Source organism: Episyrphus balteatus, chromosome 3 (assembly GCF_945859705.1).
Source record: "Episyrphus balteatus chromosome 3, idEpiBalt1.1, whole genome shotgun sequence".
Classification (NCBI taxonomy): Eukaryota; Metazoa; Arthropoda; class Insecta; order Diptera; family Syrphidae; genus Episyrphus; species Episyrphus balteatus.
The window spans coordinates 50,285,981-50,308,100 of NC_079136.1; the positions used below are offsets into that span (position 1 = coordinate 50,285,981).

Sequence of the window (22,120 nt, forward strand, 5' to 3'; positions counted from 1 at the left end):
TGTGTTTTTTCCAAATGGACAAAGCAAAAGAACCTTATCATGACAGATACAAAGTGCCTCTTAGTCAAAACTCCATGCGTCTGGAAGTCTCAAGTACACCAATTGATCCCAACGAGCAGGTACATACACCAGCCATTTGAATATTATGCTCAAACTCAAACCATTCTCAAGTTGTCCGTTTAAAAAAAAAAACAATTAAAGTGGATAAAAGTTGATACCGAAAGGAAGAACTAAAAATGTAGAAAAAAATAACCGATTTCTTTTTGTATGTCGGGACGGGACTTTGCGTATAAAGAAGCCAATTGGAGATATACAAAATAGCTACTTGCGCATTTAAAGTTGCAAACGGCATTCTTTTTCTTAATTTTCTTTAGATATACATTTTTTTTTTTAATGTGTATATAGTACCTACCTAAGTTGTATGTTAAACTGCGATAAAACAAAAGAAATGCACTTGTCGTTTGCGCGCGCATTTTAATCATCCGGTCAATATGATGGTGACTATGAGGCTTTGCATCTGGTATCCAAGAGGTTATATTTTTACTTTTTTTTCCTTTGCTTCCAAAATAGGTAAGTTAAAGGCAAATTATAGTTTCTTGACAAAAAAAAAAGCAAAAGATGATATTGAAATTCAAAAGGATTGTCAGGACTTTTGTTTCAAGCAGAGATTAGAAATAAATCTCAACCTTTTAAAGGTTCCTAAATATCTCTTATTTGTCACCATTTTCAATAAAGGTCATAAAATAACCTTTATTTTTAAAAAAGAAAAAGTTCGGTCAAGGTCTGAGAGAAACCTTTAATTTGTATTTTTTTTTTTTTGTTTCGGTCAACCAGTGAGATTTATCGCTGAGAGAAAAAAATAAATCTCATCTGCAAATGTATATCAATTCCTAGAGACATTAGAGTGGTGACATATGAAAGCTTATATTCTCAGCTACCCGATAGTATAGTTTTTGAATTTTTTTTTTCAAAATTCCGAGAAAATCGCGTTTGAAAGTTGGGGTAACATTTTTTTTCGAAAAATCCCCGAATCTCCTGGAAGCTAAACCGCTTGGGAGCAATTTTTTGGAGTGATGTCAAATGATAGCTTGTGTCATGGGCCTACTCTTTGTACATTGTCAGATTTTTAAAAAATCATCTTCCATGTTCAGAATCGGGCTTAACTTTTTTTTACCTTTAAGTTCTCCCAGTTTAAGAACGCGTGCACCTACAGGGATGGGATTTGTACCCAAATGTAGGTTAGAGTCCCCGCTACCTTTTGGCATCAAAAATTTTTTTTCATTTTTTTTTCCAACATTCCGAAATATAGCCGTTTGAAGTTGGGCGGGCGAAAAACGCTTTTGGAAGCTGAACGGTTTGACCTAGATATTAGAACATCGGTCTCCTGAAATATTCGAAATTGCATTGGTTGTGCTTGTCGTCCCAGCGACTCAAATCACAGTGGAAAACACATTTTCGTCTTTAGATTTTACTTTAAACGAAAAGAGATATAGTCTTGGGTCTAAAGAACTTTGAGAGTCTATTTAGTTCATACATTATTTAATACATAAACTTAGAAAAAAGTCCTGTTTTAATTTTAAAGCAAAATCATGCGACCGAGTTGTGAGCCTTATTGTTATTTTTTTAAATTTTGATCTAAGCTATATGAATTCTAAAAGAATATTCTATTTGATGGACTTATGACGAGGTCGACTCTCTTACAATCATAATACATCCATCATATTCCCTCTCCACCCATTCTATTCAATTAAAAAAAAAAATTAAAAAAATAATTTAATCTTTTGATATAATTTATTCTAGACAAGTATCATCCGACCGGTGTGGTGGAAATATGCAAAGAGACGCTATTTTTTTTTCTTCAAAAATGGAAGCCAATGTGGGGGTTGTTGTATAGTTGCTAGCTAAGTCAGGGTTTCATTGAGTTTTGAGATTGAAACTCTTGAGTTTGTTTTTTTTTTAAGATAGGAGAACGCATGTGTTTTTTACTTTATTATTTCTCATTTTTGTTGTTTTTTGTCCACTACCTGGTCAGTATGCGGCCTCAATCAATTCGATGTAATCGCCGTTTAAAGGCCACCGAAGAATTTCTGATAAAAGGAACATCAATTCACGTGGATAGAATTTTGAATTTCGCTTAAAACAAAAAGAATATTTTGTGGAAGCAAATATTTTACTCATACAATTTGTTGTATTTCTTTTGTTTTTTGGTATAATTTTTTTGGCGAGGGCAGACAACATTTTATTCGTGGGAAAATGATTAAAAACAACTAGATTGTCTGAGTGACATCAGAACTACCCAACTCATATAATAGGTATTTATGTTTGTTGTAGCAAATTTTTTTTTATAAAAAAAATAGTTTTACGTTTTGCAGTTCTTGCAGTTAGGGGGGGGGGTATTACAAATTCGAAGAATTCCCTTTTTTTAAAATCGCCAATTTTTGTCCATAACTTATCGATTTTTATTAGGTACCTATCGATTGACTATCGCCGATTCCATACCAGATTAAAATTTCTCCGAAAAAAGATACAAAGCCGCTAACTAAACATGAAAGAATAGGTTTTGGAAGTCTTTCATTTTCTGTAGTAGCTTCTTGAAGTCATCATGTATGTACCTAAATATAGTATAAAAACTTTTTTTGAGTTAAAGGGATCTTGATCTAAAGCATTTTTCGGAAAAAAATTACTTTTTGAAAATTGGTACATGAATGAGAGGTAGAAGAATTCAGAAGCCTACATTTTGTTGCATTCTCTATTAAAGACGACCAAAAGCACTTGGTGCTTGGTATGCTTTTTTAATTTTTTAAAATAGTAATAAAATATACACAGTTGAAATGAAGTGCTACTAAAGCTATAAGTATAAAAATGGATCCGAAATCATAAATCACTTGAAGATGTGGTCATAAAAATTTGAAAGAAATTAACGAAAATTAATGTTGTTTCTTTTAATGTTTTCGAATAAGCAACTGTTTATTTTGTTTAACAAAATGGTATACACCGTCAATTTCGTTGTTTTGATGATATTGACCGTTATTTTTGTATGGCTAAACATTTTTTTTTTTAATTAAAAATAATTTTTTCGTGCACCCTTTTTAATGCAAATTTTGAAAATTTTCCATCAACGTTTACAGTTTAACCGATATTTTGTACGGAAACATTGAACACTAATTCGGCAGGAGTAAGTATAATGATTAAGATTTGAAACTACAGGGTGTCCCAAAAGTAATGGATCAAACGAAATATGCTGATAGGCCTTCTTAAGGTCTCTCAGAATTTGGTAACTTGTTCATCCCAAATCCTTACGGTTTTCGATTTAATGCAATTCTTGTGAAATTTTGAAAAATCCCTACTTTGCAACAGTATTTTGCTTCTTGCGCCCACTATTGATTTTTGTTTTTTTAAATTCTTTTACAAAAACATTGCGAAATAATTAGGAACAATTTATTAATCAAAATATTTTTTATTCCATACGCCATTTCGGTGCAAATTAACTAACAGTTTCAAGTTTTATAAAAAATCAATTTCTAACTTTTATTTGAGAGCAACATCGCAAAAAAAATTTGCACGGTGTGTGGATGGTTTATTATTTTAAAAAGTTGTCCTGTTATTGTCGTTTTCAAAAAATTATAAAAGTTTCCGAAGTTGCAGTTAGATCGCAAAATATTACAATTTGAATAATTCAACAAAACAGGGTTTTTCAGAGCAAAAATACAAACAAAAATAGAGGCTTTTGTTCAAAGAAAAATAAACAAATAACAGTTCGAGAAAATGTGTTTATTTTTGGTTGTTTTTTGTTCTGAAAAACCCTGTTTTGTTGAATTCAAATTGTAATATTTTGCGATCTAACTGCAACTTCGGAAACTTTTATACTTTTTTGAAAACGACAATAACAGGGCAACTTTTTAAAATAATAAACCATCCACACACCGTGCAAATTTTTTTTGCGATGTTGCTCTCAAATAAAAGTTAGAAATTGATTTTTTATAAAACTTGAAACTGTTAGTTAATTTGCACCGAAATGGCGTATGGAATAAAAAATATTTTGATTAATAAATTGTTCCTAATTATTTCGCAATGTTTTTGTAAAAGAATTTAAAAAAACAAAAATCAATAGTGGGCGCAAGAAGCAAAATACTGTTGCAAAGTAGGGATTTTTCAAAATTTCACAAGAATTGCATTAAATCGAAAACCGTAAGGATTTGGGATGAACAAGTTACCAAATTCTGAGAGCCCTTAAGTATGCCTATCAGCATATTTCGTTTGATCCATTACTTTTGGGACACCCTGTATAAGAATTTTTTTTTTTTATTTCCTTAGAATCTTTTGAGCCCGTATTTTAAAATTTAGCCTTGTTCAAAATAAAGGTCGCCCTAACGTACACTTACATTTAAAAAGATCAAAGAATTATTATTAACATCAATTGCTCTAAGAGTTAAATTTGCTTAAATTTTTAAGACTTTTTATATAGAAATTTCGAAAAAAAAATAAGACTCCTTTTTTTAAAAAAATAAAATCTTAAATCAAATTGCCCTCCAAAACAAGTATGCAGTTTTGATTGGTATACTAAGGTGCATTTTTAGACAAAAAATTTTCAAAATCGTTAGAGCCGTTTTTTAAAAAACTAATTTTTTATAAATAATTTTTTGGAAAAAAATTTAAAAAAAAAATTGGTATGCCATTTTGTAGAAATCACTAATCAACATCTTAAAACAAAATTTCAAAAAAATTCAATGTCCTGTTTTCGAAAATTTTATTTAAAAAAAAAAAAATTTCAAATTTTTTTTTAAAATCCAAAAATTATTTTTTTGAAAATTTTTGGTTTATAATTCAATTTTAAAGTTCAAGTGACCTCAACTCCAAATTTATAAAGCGTTTCGCCCAGGTACGACAGTGGGCTCATTAGTTAGATCTGTCTGATGAGCCCACTGTCGTACCTGGGCGAAACGCTTTATAAATTTGGAGTTGAGGTCACTTGAACTTTAAAATTGAATTATATTCAATCGCTCCACTTAAAATAGAAATAATTTAAATAATTATTATTATTTTTGTTATTTTTTTCTTCGTTATTTTTTGGTTTATATTTATAATTTCAAAAAAATTCAATGTCCTGTTTTCGAAAATTTTATTTTTCAAAAAAAAATTTTCAAATTTTTTTTAAAAATCCAAAAATTATTTTTTTTGAAAATTTTTGGTTTATATTTATATTATATAAATGCTTCTTCACAAAAAGTTTCGTTGAAATCAAATAAGCGGTTTTGGAGATAATCGGATTTGAAAAATACGGTTCTATGGCAGGTACCATTAATAATGATTTTCAACAAAAAAAATTTTTTCATTCAAAAATACACCTTAGCTTAAAACTAACACATGAATTTTTTAAACAAAATCGTTGGAGCCGTTTTTGAGATATTTCAATTTTACTAAAATCGGTATATGACAAGTACCGTTATTTTTGGTCCAAAAAAATTAATTCCAAAAATCACTCTGGAGAGTCGCAAAATAACGCTACATACCAAGTTTGACATCAATCGGTCCATCCGTTTAGGCTGTAGCTTCGTTTACAGACAGACAGACAGACAGACGGACTTCCGGGACCCACTTTTTTGGCATTCTATACCATCGTAATGTCATGGAAAAATGTTATCTCAACTTTTTTTTTTACGAATGCATAACTTGATATACATTACATACATATGTATAGTACCTATATCGCAAGTAAAAAATGTTACGCATACGCCGTGGAGACCCCATTTTTACCCGACTACAGCAAGGGAAGTTTATGTGTTAAATCGGTATGTACATTATAGGTGAGTATGCATGTATTTATATATGCACAAATTGTACATTATGTATGTTAGGGTGGTTCAAAACAAATAAAAATGTCTCCGAATGTCGATGCAAGCAACTTGTTAGTAACACTTACGTAAAATATGATTTCATTTAAACTTCTTTATTTTGCTTCTTTAAATTAAAAATGTCCTTAGTTATACGGCTAAATCAATTCTTTTCAAAGTTATGCAAAATCAAAGGTAATTCGTCAGATTATTTAATTTTTTTATATAAGGGTGCGATTGGCCGTTAATTTTGCTAAATATCACAAAACCTGTCTATAATAAAAAAAAAAAAATGGTATAAATTTTCTTTTTAACGGAGAATCCAAGGTAATCATGGCCATGGGAAATAAATTATTAAATTCGCTTTTTAATGTTTATTGCCATATTAGAAAAAAATGTTCCGATTTGTTGCCACTACAGTAGTTGTGAGGGTTCTCATTATGAACAAAAGACAACTAATACAAAAGTATTTATATATATTTTCAATTATGATTAAGGACATTTTAAGAAGTATTAAATCACAAAACAAAAAGGATTCTTGAAATTTTTGAAATGTTGATGGTACACATGTGTACCGTGCGTCCCGAAAGTGTTAAGAACTAAGTTTGCCGTCTGATAGAGTATCATATTTCATAGTAAAATGATAGTGTTCTTAAGCTATTATATATGTAAAAAAAAATACTGCACTATCAACCAATCTAATTTTAATAGATAATCTTTTTTATAACTTTAAAGTGAACCATTCGCAAAAACTGTCTTCTAAAAAAAACCTAATGAAATTTACGAATATGAAAAAAAATATAGATGGCGATTCGAAAGTATACTAAATAGTTTAAATAATTAAACGACCTTGAGAATATCAAATGATAAGAAACTATATAAAAGCTCAAAAATCTTATTATGCTTCCTTATCACTTTCAAGGTCTTAAATACAAAAAAAAGTGATGAACATAGTTCAACTTTCCACAGAGAATACACCAAAACACAAATTGAGCATGAATGAAAACTACTCTTATGTACCTTAAATTGCAAAGTATTAGTTTGTATAATAGACACTTTTTACATAGACTTAAAACATTTCTAAATAATCTTCAAACAAAATAGTGTCGTTTGTGGTTTGTGGATGATCTTAATTGACCCCTCTCATGCGCCAAAACTTTCTCTATAATTTACAGCAAAAAATAAAGCATTTTCAATTAAACGACTTTTCAAAAAGGTTATCTCTCTCTCAAGCTTCAAATGTATTTCGGGAAGGTCAGGTTCAACATAACAAAATTAAAAAAAAAAAAAAACAAACTTATGAGCACAGTCCAGAGCAAATTATAACCGCATTTGAATTAGTTTGCTAGAGAGTGTGGCCGGGCGAATTATAAAGTACGCGCCACTTAAAGTCTATTATGAAATCCTCGTATCAGTCAATCGTGTTATTCGTCGCGATATTTATACAAAATAGAAATCTTTTGTCAAGTTTTGCTGCTCCAACACTTGATAATGACATCCTTCACGGCAAGGATGACGTAGTGAAATCCTTTCGTGAGAAATATGCATCGCGCATGAAATCTTACATGAACACCTCGGTAAATCCTTGTGATGATTTTTACGAATATGCATGCGGTAATTTTCCAAATGCTATCGAAAAAATCGAAACTGTCCGAAAACGGAGTAACCTTTTAGATATTCGGTATGCCTTGAACGATTTAGTGGATATAAGTCTTCAAAAACACAGGAATCCTGATGAAAAATTCGCCGGAGAACTTGAAAAAGCAAAACAACTTTTTGACTCATGTGTGAAAGCATCGCTTTGGCCTGTCGAACCGAAAGAAGAGTTTTTAGCAGTCATCAGAAAGATCGGCGGATTTCCTGCTATTGATCCTACCTGGAATGCATCGGCCTTTGACTGGTTTAACATGACTGCTCATCTTAGTCGATATGGCATCGATGGATTGGTCAAGGAAGAAATCTACCTAAAGCATCCATTCCCCCCGTATTTTGAGCTTCCCAAGTTCGGATTTGACTTTGATGTCTATCTCGAAAATATCGCCACAAAGGATGCCCCGGGACACGTCTACAGTGAAAGTATAATGAGGGAGCTTTTAAGTATTTACGGGGTATCAGGTGCCAATGCCGACAAAGTTATCGAAGATGTTATCGAATTTTGGCGGGAAGCTCTTCTGGCTGAAAAAAGAAAAGACAGCTATGGACATTGTGAATTTTTGTCCCTTATTGACGACACAGCAGAATTCACCAAATGGAATACGTTCTTTGAAATCGCCTGGGAGGGAACTCAATTCCAGCCATCCGATTATAGTGAATGTCCGTGCGATTGGTATTATCACAAGTTGGACAAAATTATTGCTAAACGTCCTGAAGCGGCTGCCAACTACATGGCCTTGAAATTTCTATTCAACATGCATCCCCAAGTAAAATCATCGAGTTTCCAACGAACTCATTGCTTGAGTTATGTTAAAAAGGCTTTTCCAATGGTTTTGTCCCATTTTTACCTCAAGGAACACTACGACAAAGCTGTTGAAGATGACATAAATGAGATTATCTCTGAGATCAAACACAGCATGAGGAATATTATGGACACAGCTGATTGGCTGGATGATGCAACAAGACAGGAAGCTTTGGAGAAAATTCGTACTCTTCGAACACGGATTGGGGAAGTTAAAGATCCCAGTACGGACATTTATATCAACGAGATCAATAAGCTTAATTTGACGGATAATTTTGCAGCGAATGTTCTAGAAATGGCCAAGTTTAGACTTGACCTGCGTCACTATGGTTATTTGCATTCGGATCTTCCCGAAAGTACAACTCCAATTGAACTTCTCGATGTGCTTCAAGTGAATGCCTTCTATTACGTTCTTGATAACAGTATAAATGTAATGGCTGGTATTTTACATCCTCCAGTTTACCATCCACATCTTCCAAAGTCCCTGAATTATGGAAGTCTTGGATATATTCTTGGACATGAATTGACTCATGGTTTTGACAATGTCGGTTCGAATTTCGATTCTAATCTAACTCAACGAAATTGGTGGACAGAAAAGTCTAGAAAAGTGTTTGAAGAACATTTAAATTGTTTTGCTTCACACTACAGTGAATATACAGTTCCTGAATTAAAGCGGAAGTTGAATGGAACCACATCGCAAGATGAAAATATTGCTGACAGTGGTGGTTTGAGGGAAGCTTTAGCTGCCTATCGTCGAGTCTTTAAGAATGCTGTTAAAAATAAAGTTCCAGATTTTGAGAAAAACGAATCTCTCCCTGGGTTGGATATGACCCCTGATCAAACGTTCTTCCTTAGTTTCGCTCAAATCTATTGTTCCAAATATGATTTGAAGCATTATTGGGTTGAAATATCTGATGACCATCCATTGGATAAGTACAGAGTTCTGGGTTCATTGCAGAACTTTGAGGAGTTTCCTCTTGTCTTCAATTGTCCATTGGGCAGTCCAATGAATCCGAATGAAAAGTGCCGCCTGTGGTAGGCTCTTGTTGTGTGTCTTTTGTGTACAAAAAAAAAAATAAAGTTAATTCTATGTAATCTACTATTAAGCCATCAGTAAATAAAAATTTGTTTTTTACTAAAGTACTGAATTGAGTTTGTATTTTTCTTTGTGGAAAAGAAGACCTAGATTTAGAATGGAAATGGAAGTGTGCCGTATAATTTTCTAATGGTTCCGAATGTGGTGACAACACCCACGACTATGGCGGCGTACCACACATCATGTTTCAATGAAAGAAAACGTGCCGCACTGTAAATGCCACTACATTTGGATATTTGACGCATATAGTGAAATGCATTTATTAATACCGTTTAATGGTTTGATTTGTTTTAATGAAGCTATTGCAACACTTTTTTCTTTGTCAATTTGGTTTGAAAAATGTGTAAAGAAAATTAAATAACTAAGGGCTTGAAGAAGGTTGGCGAATAAAAGATTGTTTTTATAAGATAAGAATACTTTTAGACTTATGGATCTAGTGGAGGCTAGTTAGTAGCCAGTTATTGCAGATTGTTTTGCACTTTCGCGGTCAAAATGTTGGAGTTTACATAACGGGTAGTATTCAAATAACATAATAACGTAAGTACTTGCTTCTATAAGAAAAAAAAAACTGTAATATTAAAGGTTTAAAAAAAAAGATTTGATAATAATTTTATTTAATTAAAAATTTATTAAAAATTAATAATAATAAAACAAAAATTCTACTCTAAATCTTTAAATTATATTCATCACCAAACAAAGTATGCAATTATAGTGGAGTAACTAAAGCTCAAAAATTGACAATATTAGGGAACCCGGCCGAACAGCTTAGATTTTGATGATCTTTTTTTTTCAAGCGTCGGTAATTAAAAATACTTTAAAGTCTATAGATTAAAAATTGCCGGTGCTGCCGTTTTCATTTCTTAAATTTAATTGAAGATTTTTGTGAACAAAAACAAATTTTTTTCAAAAATTTTTCTTAAATTTCATAAATTAATTGATGCCAAAAGATTGTCTAGCAAATTCAAGGAAATAAATATATGGGAGTGAGGGACAATCTTCGATAGTTCAAGCGATAGATGCAATTTTCTTATTAATTGACTTCAAACACAAAAAAAATATTTGAACACAACGGCAACACCTACAATATTCAAATATACATTTTTTAAAAGCTAGAAGCTTAGTCATATATGTAAAATTAAAATTAAGTTAATTGAATGAACGGCTTTTGAAAGAATGGTAATTGAACTCAGATTTTTGAAAAAAAAAATTATTGAAAAAATTTTAACATATTGTTTTTTAAACTTGGTCGTAATATAAAATGCATTTATTTTCAATTTTTTTTTGGCCGCATTTATTATGATTTCAAATTATAAAAGGAAATGTCAATATGTATTACGGTTTATGAAAAAAATTAAAAAGTATTTCATTTTCGAAGAACTTTTTTTAATAAAAGTTTTGAAAAAAAATGTAACTTATTTTTTTTTTAAAGTTCAACATCTAAACATAAAATTATTTTTTATTCATTCAATAACCCTTACTGTTGAAAGTTAAATAGCAAAAATTTAAAGTGTGATATATTTTACCTTTTTTGCTTCGAAATTCAACTGATAATATTTATGGCCAAAAATTTTTTTTAAATAAATTCATATTTTATTAGAAAAAGTTTGGAAAAAAGTCATTTAAAATTTTTTTAATAACATTTTTTTTTTTTAATTCTGAGTTTGAGGACCATTTTTTCAAAAAGTCTTGATTAAATTTAGTAGATTTAAATTTAAGAGATAAGAATGAGCTTCTGGCTTTTTAAAAATGTATTTTAAAATATTGTAGGTGTTGTCGTTGTTTTCAAAATATTTTTTTTGTGTTTGAGGTCAGAATGTTAGAAAATTGCATTTATCGCTTAAACGATGGAAGATTGTCCCTTACTGCCTTTTATATATTTTCCTTAAATTACCTAGAGAATCTTTTGCTATCATTTGTTTTATGAAATTTAAGCAAAAAAAAATGGTTTTGTTAAAAAAAAAACTAATTTTAATTTTAAAAAACAATATGGCAGCACCGGCAATTTTTAATCTATAGACTTTAAAGTATTTTTAATTACCTACGTTTGAAAAAAAAAATCGTCAAAATCAGAGCTGTTCGGCCGGGTTCCCTAATAATTTGCTTTAGTTACTCTACTATTAGTTTTCTCTTGAATTAAAGACTTTTTAGACAAAAAAAAAAAATTAAAATCGTAAGATCTGTTAAAAAAATTATAATTTTGTTTGTGTTTGAAGTTTTCAAAAATTAAAAAAAAAATATTAATTTACATCTCATTTTAAGAACATATAATTCAACTCTTAAAAAAATATTTACATATTTTCGAAAAAAATTGATATAAGAAAAAAGTTTTAACCCTCCCAAGTAAAAATTTAAATATTTTGAAATAAATATAAATAAATACTTTTGCGTGTGTTTAACAATCATTCATACATGAATTGATAGTAATTTTTAAAGATTTGTTATAGATGCGTTAAACAAAAATTATTAAAAATTATTAAAAAGTATAGTAGGTTTTGAATGTTCATATTTCATCCAATTTTAGCCGCGTTGAATTTTCCCAAATTTCGAGGCTTGGAATGATTTTGAATATTTCTTTAAGTGAGAATTTATTTTCAAAAATTTCTTTTAAGTCTCATCATACTTAGACTTCTAAAGTCACCCAAAAAAGTTATTCCATGTTTGTTTTTTGTTCTAAAAAAAAACGTGTTTTTTTGAATTCATATTGCATTATCTTTAGTTTTAAGTTTCACTTTGGAGAATTTAATGCTTAAAAACCAAAATCTGAGTTAAAACATACGAATTATTTTTAGGGGGGTTGCTTAAATTTTTAAGACTTATTATATAGAAATTTGGAAAATGTAGGTATATAGGTCAAAAAAAAAAAAAAATAAAATTCGTTTTTTAAAAAAGTAAAATAAAGTCTGAATTCAAGTTGCCCTCCAAAACAAGTATGCAGTTTTGATGGATATATTAATATGCATTTTTAGAAAAAAAAAATTTCATCGTTACAGCCGTTTTTTAAAAAACTAATTTTTTATACCTAAATAATTTTTTGGAAAAAAGTTTTAAAATAAATTGGTATGTCAATTTGTAGAAATCACTAATCAACATCTAAAAAAGAAATTTCAAAAAAATTCAATGTCCCGTTTTCGAAAATTTGGTTTTTCAAACAAAAAAATTTCAAAATTTTTTTTAAAATCCAAAAATAAATTTTTTATTAATTTTTTTTTTGGCTTATATTAAAATTATATAAATGCTTCTTCACAAAAAGTTTCGTTGAAATCGAATGAGCAGTTTCGGAGATAATCGGATTAAAAAAAAAAACGGTTCTATGGCAGGTACCATTAATAATGATTTAAAAAAAAAAAATTTTTCATTAAAAAATAGACCTTATCTTAAAACTTATATTTGAATTTTTTGAACAAAATCGTTAGAGCCGTTTTTGAGCAATTTGAACTTTACTAAAATCGGTATATGTCAAGTACCGTTATTTTTGGTCCAAAAAAAATAATTCCAAAAATCCCTCTGGAGAGTCTCCAAAAAATGCCACATACCAAGTTTGAAGTCAATCGGTCTATCCGTTTAGGCTGTAGCACCTTATACAGACAGACAGACAGACTGACAGACAGACGGACTTCCGGGACCCACTTTTTTAGCATTCTCTACCATCGTAATGTCATGGAAAAATGTAATCTAAACTTTTTTTTTTGTACGAATGCATAACTTGATATATAGTACCTATATCGCAAGTAAAAATGTTTTGATTGATTAATATTTCCCAACCATTAACCATTTTTTAGTGAAAGAACTTAAAAAAAAAATTAACTATGTACATTGTACAATGTCTATATCAACTATCAAAAATAATCTTAGCCGATTCAGTCGTTTATTTTTAGTGATTTATTTAAAACATTTACATACAATAGATCTTTATATTTCTAAAAACAATAACAACTAGCCTAAGCAAACTTTAGCAAAACGAAAAAAAAGTGGGAAAACCGAACAAAGTGTTACTAAAAGTAGGGGAAGTGGGGGCAAGACCGCCGCTTTAGTGTTTGATTGTCTTAAAAACCAATATAAAACAACTTTTAGTTAAAATAAAGTCTTACATTTTGCACTTAATCCAATCTAATCTAGAAAACAGTTGCAGGTAGAAGGTACAAATACAGTCTGCAAAGTAATCTTCCTCAGGATCATCACTTACAGTATTATTTGGTGCATGTAGTTTGACTTTTTCGAAGATTTAACGGTGAACTTCTTCTTTCACATTTTGTAAGCTACCAGAGCTCACAATATTTCACCCATGGCCGGTCTTGCCCCAGTCATATCATGTCTTATGATCTGATATATTAATTTTGTTTTAATTTATCTTTATGATTTCTTCTTTCGCAGAAAATACTTTTGAATATTCACTTTCTATTAGGTATAAAAAAAGAAAAAGCTAAAAATTTTAATTTTTTCAGTGTTAAATACAAATGACTTTTTCACATGAACGATAACAATTTGATGAGAAATCACAAAATTTACCGTCACTCTTCGGCGTGTCAACTGAACTTGCTTAAACAGACGTAATCGATCATACCAAAAGGCACCTATTTTATATTGCAAGTGTTGCAAATTTTACTTTTTTTTCATACAACATAGTACAAAAACGGTCTTTAACCTACTTCCCCTATATTTTTTCAAAATTACAAAGTCAACAAACTTCATCTAAAGTTTGATTTGTCTCATTGTTATAAGAGTATTCAAACTACTTAAGTTCCATAGTCACAAATTTAGCATGAATTTAGCATATAAGTATTACTTTTTTGATAAATCATGCTATATTAATTTATTTTTCCTAACAAGATTTCAGATTAAAAAACAAACAACTTGTTTATAAAATTTACCTACTAGCTAATGGTATTCCCCAGTTTAGTTAATTTCAACTTAAATGCTGTCTTTTCATGCAAAACAATACTTGTGATATAAATAGGTTTACAATTTACCGTTTAAAATGTGAATATTGGAAAAAATCTTACAAGAATAAGTAGCGTTACTGCAGGGAATACTGGTCATTATTCGTCAATGAAGTTGACTAGGCATTTCCATAATTTCGCCTGAATAATTGTTGTCAACTTATTGTGCAAATGCATCTCATTGAATGACTAAATTTATTTTCCATTTGAATCAGATAATCCCAGAGTCAAACTTGATTAAGATTATGATAGTGTTTGGTAAACAATTTTGCATTCAAATAAAAAAGGAATTTTTTGTGGGATGAGTTCTTACTTGTCTCTCGTTACTAGTGAAAGTCGTGTCTCGTGATCTTAAAAAATTTAAAATGAAATCAAGCCCCACTTGGATGTTCTTTTTTTGGGTGATGTGCATCCAATTGTGCATCGAACTCACTCAAACAGCACCAATTTGTTCCGAAAACGAAGTATTTATCGACGAAGAAGAAACCTTTATTGCTTCTCACGCTTACCGAATGAAATCCTTGATGAACACTTCCGTCGATCCGTGTTATAATTTTTACGAATATGCTTGTGGGAATTTTCCAAACATTATCCAGGATTTGGAAACAACAACCATCAAGCGATCGACCCTGTCTGATTTGATGTTCGACATTTATGACAAAATGGATGATATTCTCCAAAAACCACGTAATCATAGTGACGAATATTACAATGAACTGGAAGTGACAAAAAAGTTTGTGGATACTTGCGCCAGTGCTAAACTCTTTCCCATGGAACCAAGACAGGAATATTTGCAAGTGATCAAGGATATTGGAGGATTTCCTGCCATCGAAACAAATTGGGATGAGCTGTCTTTTGATTGGTTCAGTATGACAGCGTATCTAACTCGGTATGGCATTGTTGGTTTTGTTGACGAGAAAATTTTACCAACTTATCCATTCAAACCAATTTACTATCTCCCAAAACTAGGCTTTGGAATTAATGTCTATCAGGAGAATTTTGCCACAAATAAGTCCGACGGATATGTTTACAATGAGAATATTATGAAGAACCTTCTGCAAGTGTATGGAGTGCCAGAAACTAAAGCTTCTCAAGTGATAGAGGAAATTTTTGAATTATGGCGGGAAATATTGAAACTCAAAGCTAAGTTGCCTAATGGAGATTTGGTCGGTATTAGTAATGAATGTCGAAAACTGTCCGCTGTGGAAGACATTGAACCAGGCTTCTTGAAATGGTATAATCTCTTTCCAATCGCCTGGGGTAAGACTGATTTTAGAATTTCATATGAGTCTTATTGCCCGTGCGACTGGTTTTATAACAAACTTGACTTTTTAGCCAAAAAGAAACCGAAAGCATTTGCCAATTATATGGCTTTGAAGTTTCTCTATGAAATGTATCCTCGTTTGATTTCGACGAAGTTCCAACGAAGACAGTGTCTTGCTATCACAAAAGGTGCCTTGCCGACTATATTTTCTCATTTCTATATGAAGGAACATTACAATAAGGAAAACGAAGGTGATATTATGGAGATGATCACAGAGTTGAAGACGGCTTGGAAATACTCAATAAACACAGCAGATTGGTTGGATGATAACGCGCATGATGAGGCTTCAAAGAAATTGGAAAATCTTCGTTCGCGAATTGGTCAAATGGTTGATCCCATTTATGACATGTACATAAAAAAAATCAACTCCCTTAAACCAACAAATAATGTGGCACTCAACATCCTTGAATTAGCTAAGTTTAAAGTTAATATGCGTCATTATGGTAATTTACATCCAATTGAAACCAATAAAACATTAGCTTACGACATTCTAGATGGAACTATTGTAAGAGCTTTTTATATGCGTTTGGAGAATATGCTTGGTTTGATGGCTGGAATACTTCAGTCTCCAGTTTATCATAAGAACTATCCCAATTCTATAAAATATGGTACTCTTGGGTATATTATTGGACATGAAATTGGTCATGGATTTGAGGGATATGGATTTGCAGTAACTTCAAATCGAACTCAACGTTTGTGGTTATCAAAGAAGTCCAAAGCGATAGTAGATCAGGAGTCAAAATGTTTTATAGATGATTATAGTAATTTCAAGGACCCAGGATTTGATCAAAAACTTAATGGAATGAAAGCGCTTAGTGAAATTGAAGCTGATAGTTTTGGACTGAGACAGGCATTCACGGCTTATAAAACAGTCCTGAAAAACGGTTTGAAACATGAAGGTGATGTGTTTTTAGAAAAAGAAACTGTTCCAGGATTGAATTTTAATCATGAAAAAACATTCTTTCTTGCATTTGCTCAACTTTATTGTGCGAAATATGAATCAAGACATTATTGGAATGAATGGAATGAAAATCATCCACTGAATAGATATCGAGTTATTGGCACTCTTAAGAATTTCGATGAATTTTCAAATGTTTTCAATTGTCCTGTTGACAGTCCGATGAATCCTACGCAGAAGTGTCGATTGTGGTAGAATTTGAAATTGTGAATTAAGTAGTTCATATGTGAAACATTTTTAGAAAATAATATTATTTTATTCTATTTAATTTATTTATTTACATATTAAATATAAATAACTTTTATTAAAAAAAAATATTAAATAAATATTAAAAGTAATGTGACTGATATTTGATGAATTCTTTCTTTTTTTGTTAAAAGGTGTGCTGTAAAAGAGCTATATTTTGATTAAAAAGTTTCTGTTTATTTCTACTAATACTATAGGTAATGCTTTTATCACTGATTTATTTATTAGGTCAATAAAATATTTAAAAATGGGAATTATATTTCGAAATTGGAATATTGAATTTTTTTAAATTTTTGTTGCTGGGCTTGATAAGAAAAATAAATTAACAATTCTTTTTTTTATTTTATTGTTTATTTTTTTTAATGAATCTTTGTAGGATCCGAAAAGTAATTGTCCATACGAATTTATGCTGAAAGAAAAAACAAAGGGCTCTTTGAATAAAGTAACTTGTTTATTTCAAATCTTAATGGTTTTCGAAAACATGCAAAACAAGTGTCTTGTCTTACATGAACATTAGACATTCTGCAATTTTTTGTAAGCGTTGCTCCTCATGGCTTAGTAACAAAAAAGTAATTTGGCTGTAAACTTTCAGAGATAAATTGGTCAATTTCAAAAAATATCCGGTACCTTTTGATAACCAAAACAAATTTTTCTATAAGTTTATCACTGGCGATATACTGCATGTCTATAAAATCCATTTTCATCCAAAAATAAACCAAAATTTCCTTCAAATTCAAATTTTTGATTTTAAACTAATTTCCTTTTAATTTTATGTTATCTATCATGTAGATTTTATAGTCATTCAACAATTTTATTGCCAGTGATAAAAGCTAAAAGGAAAAAAGTCATTTCATTCAGATTTGACCAAATTTTAGCGGCTCAACCTACTAATGCTTAGTGTTTCAGAGACATTGAAAAGCATTGAACCAAAAATTTTGTTTAAAATTGTGTGCAAGTGTAATCAATGGTAAAAATTTTATATTATTGTTTAATTTTGCTTATAAAAAAAAATGTTATGCATACGCCACAGTGATCTGCAAATTGTTTTACTTTTTACTCAATTGACCGCCTTTCAGGAGAGTTTTCAAAGACAAATCAAAGCACAATAAAGCAAAGAATCGATGTAAATGTGCATGGGTACACATTAATGCACTAAAATAGGCACTATGCTGTACGGATATAACAATTCAATAAAAACTTTTTTATGGAAACATTGCTCTTTAACAGCACTCTTTGGCAAAATATTTTTTTTTATTTAATTTATTTAATATTGTTTTTTACAATAATTTTATACTTAATTTATATTAATTATAATTAATAATAATTAATACAAGACTAATAATAAATATTTTTTATAAATATCAACTACTTAAATTACAATTTCAAAATCTACCATAGCCGACATTTCTGCGAAGGATTCATCGGACTATCGACAGGACAATTGTAAACATTTGAAAATTCATCGAAATTCCTTAGAGTGCCAATAACTCGATATCTATTCAGTGGATGATTTTCATTCCATTCATTCCAATAATGTCTTGATTCATATTTCGCACAATAAAGTTGAGCAAATGCAAGAAAGAATGTTTTTTCATGATTAAAATTCAATCCTGGAACAGTTTCTTTTTCTAAAAACACATCACCTTCATGTTTCAAACCGTTTTTCAGGACTGTTTTATAAGCCGTGAATGCCTGTCTCAGTCCAAAACTATCAGCTTCAATTTCACTAAGCGCTTTCATTCCATTAAGTTTTTGATCAAATCCTGGGTCCTTGAAATTACTATAATCATCTATAAAACATTTTGACTCCTGATCTACTATCGCTTTGGACTTCTTTGATAACCACAAACGTTGAGTTCGATTTGAAGTTACTGCAAATCCATATCCCTCAAATCCATGACCAATTTCATGTCCAATAATATACCCAAGAGTACCATATTTTATAGAATTGGGATAGTTCTTATGATAAACTGGAGTCTGAAGTATTCCAGCCATCAAACCAAGCATATTCTCCAAACGCATATAAAAAGCTCTTACACTAGTTCCATCTAGAATGTCGTAAGCTAATGTTTTATTGGTTTCAATTGGATGTAAATTACCATAATGACGCATATTAACTTTAAACTTAGCTAATTCAAGGATGTTGAGGGCCACATTATTTGTTGGTTTAAGGGAGTTGATTTTTTTTATATACATGTCAGAAATGGGATCAACCATTTGACCAATTCGCGAACGAAGATTTTCCAATTTCTTTGAAGCCTCATTATGTGCGTTATCATCAAACCAATCTGATGTGTTTATTGAGTATTTCCAAGCCGTCTTCAACTCTGTGATCATCTTCATAATATCACCTTCGTTTTCCTTATTGTAATGTTCCTTCACATAGAAATGAGAAAATATAGTCGGCAAGGCACCTTTTGTAATAGCAAGACATTGTCTTCGTTGAAACTTCGTCGAAATCAAACGAGGATGCATCTCATAGAGAAACTTCAAAGCCATATAATTGGCAAATGCTTTCGGTTTCTTTTTGGCTAAAAGGTCGAGTTTGCTGTAAAACCAGTTGCATGGACAATTGAACGCATACGAAACTCTAAAATCAGTCTTACCCCAGGCTATTCGAAATAGTTTATACCATTTTTTGAAGCGTGGTTCAATGTCTTCTACAGCTGAAAGTTCTTGACATTTATTTTTAATACCGACCAAATCTTTATTAGGCAACTTAGCTTTGAGTTTCAATATTTCCCGCCATAAATCAAAGATATCATCTATGACTCGAGAAGCTTTAGTTTCCGACACTCCATACACTTGCAGAAGTTTCTTCATAATTTTCTCATTGTAAATATATGCTTCGGACTTATTTGTGGCAATATTCTCCTGATAAACATCAAATCCGAAGCCAAGTTCTGGGAGATAGTAAACTGGTTCGAATGGATGATTTGGTAAAATTTTCTCGTCAACAAAACCAACAATGCCATACCGAGTTAGATGCGCTGTCATAGTGAACCAATCAAAAGACAGCTCATCCCAATTTGTTTCGATGGCAGGAAATCCTCCAATTTCTTTGATTACTTGCAAATATTCGTGTTTTGGTTCCATTGGAAAGAGTTTAGCACTTGCACAAGTATCAACGAACTTTTTTGTCACTTCCAGTTCATTGTAATATTCGTCACTAGGATTACGTGGTTTTTGGAGAATATCATCCATTTTGTCATAAATGTCGAACATCAAGTCAAACAGGGTCGATCGCTTGATGGTTGTTGTTTCCTTATCCTTTATAACATTTGGAAAATTTCCACAAGAATAATCGTAAAAATTATCACACGGATCGATGGAAGTGTTCATCAAGGATTTCATTCGGTGAGCGTCAGAGGTAATAAAGATATCTTTTTCTTTAAATAATTCTCCATTTTCTGAGGAAATTGGTGCTGTTTGCGTGAGGTCAATGCACAACTTGATGCACATCATCCAAAAACAAATTGATTTCATTTTAAATTTTTCAACCGCAACACACACACGACTTTCCCTCACTTATAATCGGATACAAGTAAGGGCTCATCTCACTAAAAAATTCCTTTTTATAAAAAATTGTGTACCAAGCTCGATCATAATCTTAATCAAGTTTGACTCTGGGATTATCTGAATAAAATGGAAAATCAATTTAGTCATTTAATAAAATGCATTAAAACAATAAGTTGGAAACTATTCTGGCGAAATTATGGAAATGCTTAGTCAGGTTCATTGGCGAACACTGTGCGCCAGTGTTGCTCGTAGTAATACTACTAATTTTTGTAAGATTCTTTATTATATTCTCATTTTAAATAAAAAGTAATGTTCTGCATGAAAAGACAGAATTGAAGTTGAAACTAACTTAACTGGGGATTCCCAATAGCTAGTAGGTAAATTTGTAAACAAGTTTTTTTAGTGTGAAATCTTTTTAAGAAAAAATTGCATGAGCCCTGATGCTAATTTCTCAATCAAGCAAAAAAGTAATAACGTATTTGTGATAACGGGGGTTCCTTTGTTTAGTTTTCATGCTAAATTTGTGAATTTAAAACTAAGAGAATACGAATGCTTTTATAATAACGGAGGTAAACTAAACCCATTAAGTTGTTAAATTACTTGTATATTTTAGACTGTTCAAAAGATAGTGAATATTTATAGTAATTGTTCTAAATAAATTAATAAAAATCAACGGTCAAGTCGGTTAAGTAGATTTTTGAAAGTTGATAGATAAAGTTCATTAATGTTGATGTATTATCTCCCATAAATGAAGAAGACAATATTATTTAGGTTTCATTAATAACATTAACCAATGTTAATAAACTGTAAACGTTAAAAAAAGGTTAATGAATCGAACTTAATATACCTATTGAAGTGAAAACTTCTTTAGCATCGTAGTGATTTGAAACAAGATGAAACGAAAACGCGACACGACTTCAACTTGTTATAACTTTTTTGTTTTAATAGATAGATGAATGAAATTTGTACTGTAGATAGGTAATTAAATAAATTTTAATTAAATACAAAATTTCAATTAATTTCATATTCAAAATTCGGAGATAACGGTAAAAAGATGTTCTTTTTCAACACGTTATATCTTATGATCTAGTGCACATACAAATTTGATTTAATACGCATGCTGATAACATAACCTTTTATTTGATATATCACACATAACGTTACGTGCTCTACAAGTTACACAATCTTAAATTGAAAAATTTGAAACATACCTCAAAACACCGCGTTAGAAGTTATAGAGGTCAAAAGGTCACGAAAATTCATTACGGCGTTGTTATGAAGATGTGAAAAATCGACATTGATATCGCGTCCGCGTTAGAAGTTATAGAGGTCAAAAGGTCACGAAAATCAGTTTTTCGCATATATCTCGTGACCTGTTGCTCGGAGGTCAGTAGGGGTCTATGGAAAATCTGTTCGACATAAAATTATCTACAAATATTGTCTTATGCATTTTTCTGTAAATCCAACCGATTTCGGACTACATTATAACGTAGTCATTCAAACTACATAAATTTCTTCAAAGTTTCGATATGAAAGTTTTAGTCTTGTTTAAAATACTCAGATAAGACACTAGAGAAGAAAACACACAAAATATTTATTTCACTGTTTAACGAAACAACAAATCAAAAGATGTGCGATACATGTGTCTACACTTTGTCAACTGATTTTAATAAAATCAAATCTTATTTTAAATGACCGCTGCAAGAACCATATCCGGTTAATCATGATCAGGTCGAGTGACTAGGAAAGTGGTA

The 22,120-nt window shown here is 30.6% G+C and overlaps 3 protein-coding genes across 3 annotated transcripts; 2 read left to right on the forward strand and 1 right to left on the reverse strand.

Annotated features, from left to right (window-relative positions):
* The first annotated feature begins 7,156 nt into the window (after window positions 1-7,156).
* On the forward strand, window positions 7,157-9,429 carry LOC129916693 (membrane metallo-endopeptidase-like 1). Its single transcript, XM_055996791.1, has one exon. It carries the CDS (start codon window positions 7,229-7,231, stop codon window positions 9,323-9,325), a length of 2,097 nt encoding a protein of 698 aa, XP_055852766.1. The 5' UTR covers window positions 7,157-7,228; the 3' UTR covers window positions 9,326-9,429.
* Window positions 9,430-14,340: 4,911 nt separating this feature from the next.
* LOC129916692 (neprilysin-like) lies at window positions 14,341-16,796 on the forward strand. The gene has a single exon (XM_055996790.1). It carries the CDS (start codon window positions 14,685-14,687, stop codon window positions 16,794-16,796), a length of 2,112 nt encoding a protein of 703 aa, XP_055852765.1. The 5' UTR covers window positions 14,341-14,684.
* Window positions 16,797-18,236: 1,440 nt separating this feature from the next.
* Window positions 18,237-20,309, reverse strand: LOC129914987 (membrane metallo-endopeptidase-like 1). The gene has a single exon (XM_055994442.1). It carries the CDS (start codon window positions 20,307-20,309, stop codon window positions 18,237-18,239), a length of 2,073 nt encoding a protein of 690 aa, XP_055850417.1.
* Between the last annotated feature and the right edge of the window lie 1,811 nt (window positions 20,310-22,120).

Excerpts from the sequence above, each read along its gene's own strand:
- LOC129916692 (XM_055996790.1), top strand. The coding sequence starts at position 14,685 with ATGAAATCAAGCCCCACTTGGATGTTCTTTTTTTGGGTGATGTGCATC.
- LOC129914987 (XM_055994442.1), bottom strand. The coding sequence starts at position 20,309 with ATGTGCATCAAGTTGTGCATTGACCTCACGCAAACAGCACCAATTTCC.
- LOC129916693 (XM_055996791.1), top strand. The coding sequence starts at position 7,229 with ATGAAATCCTCGTATCAGTCAATCGTGTTATTCGTCGCGATATTTATA.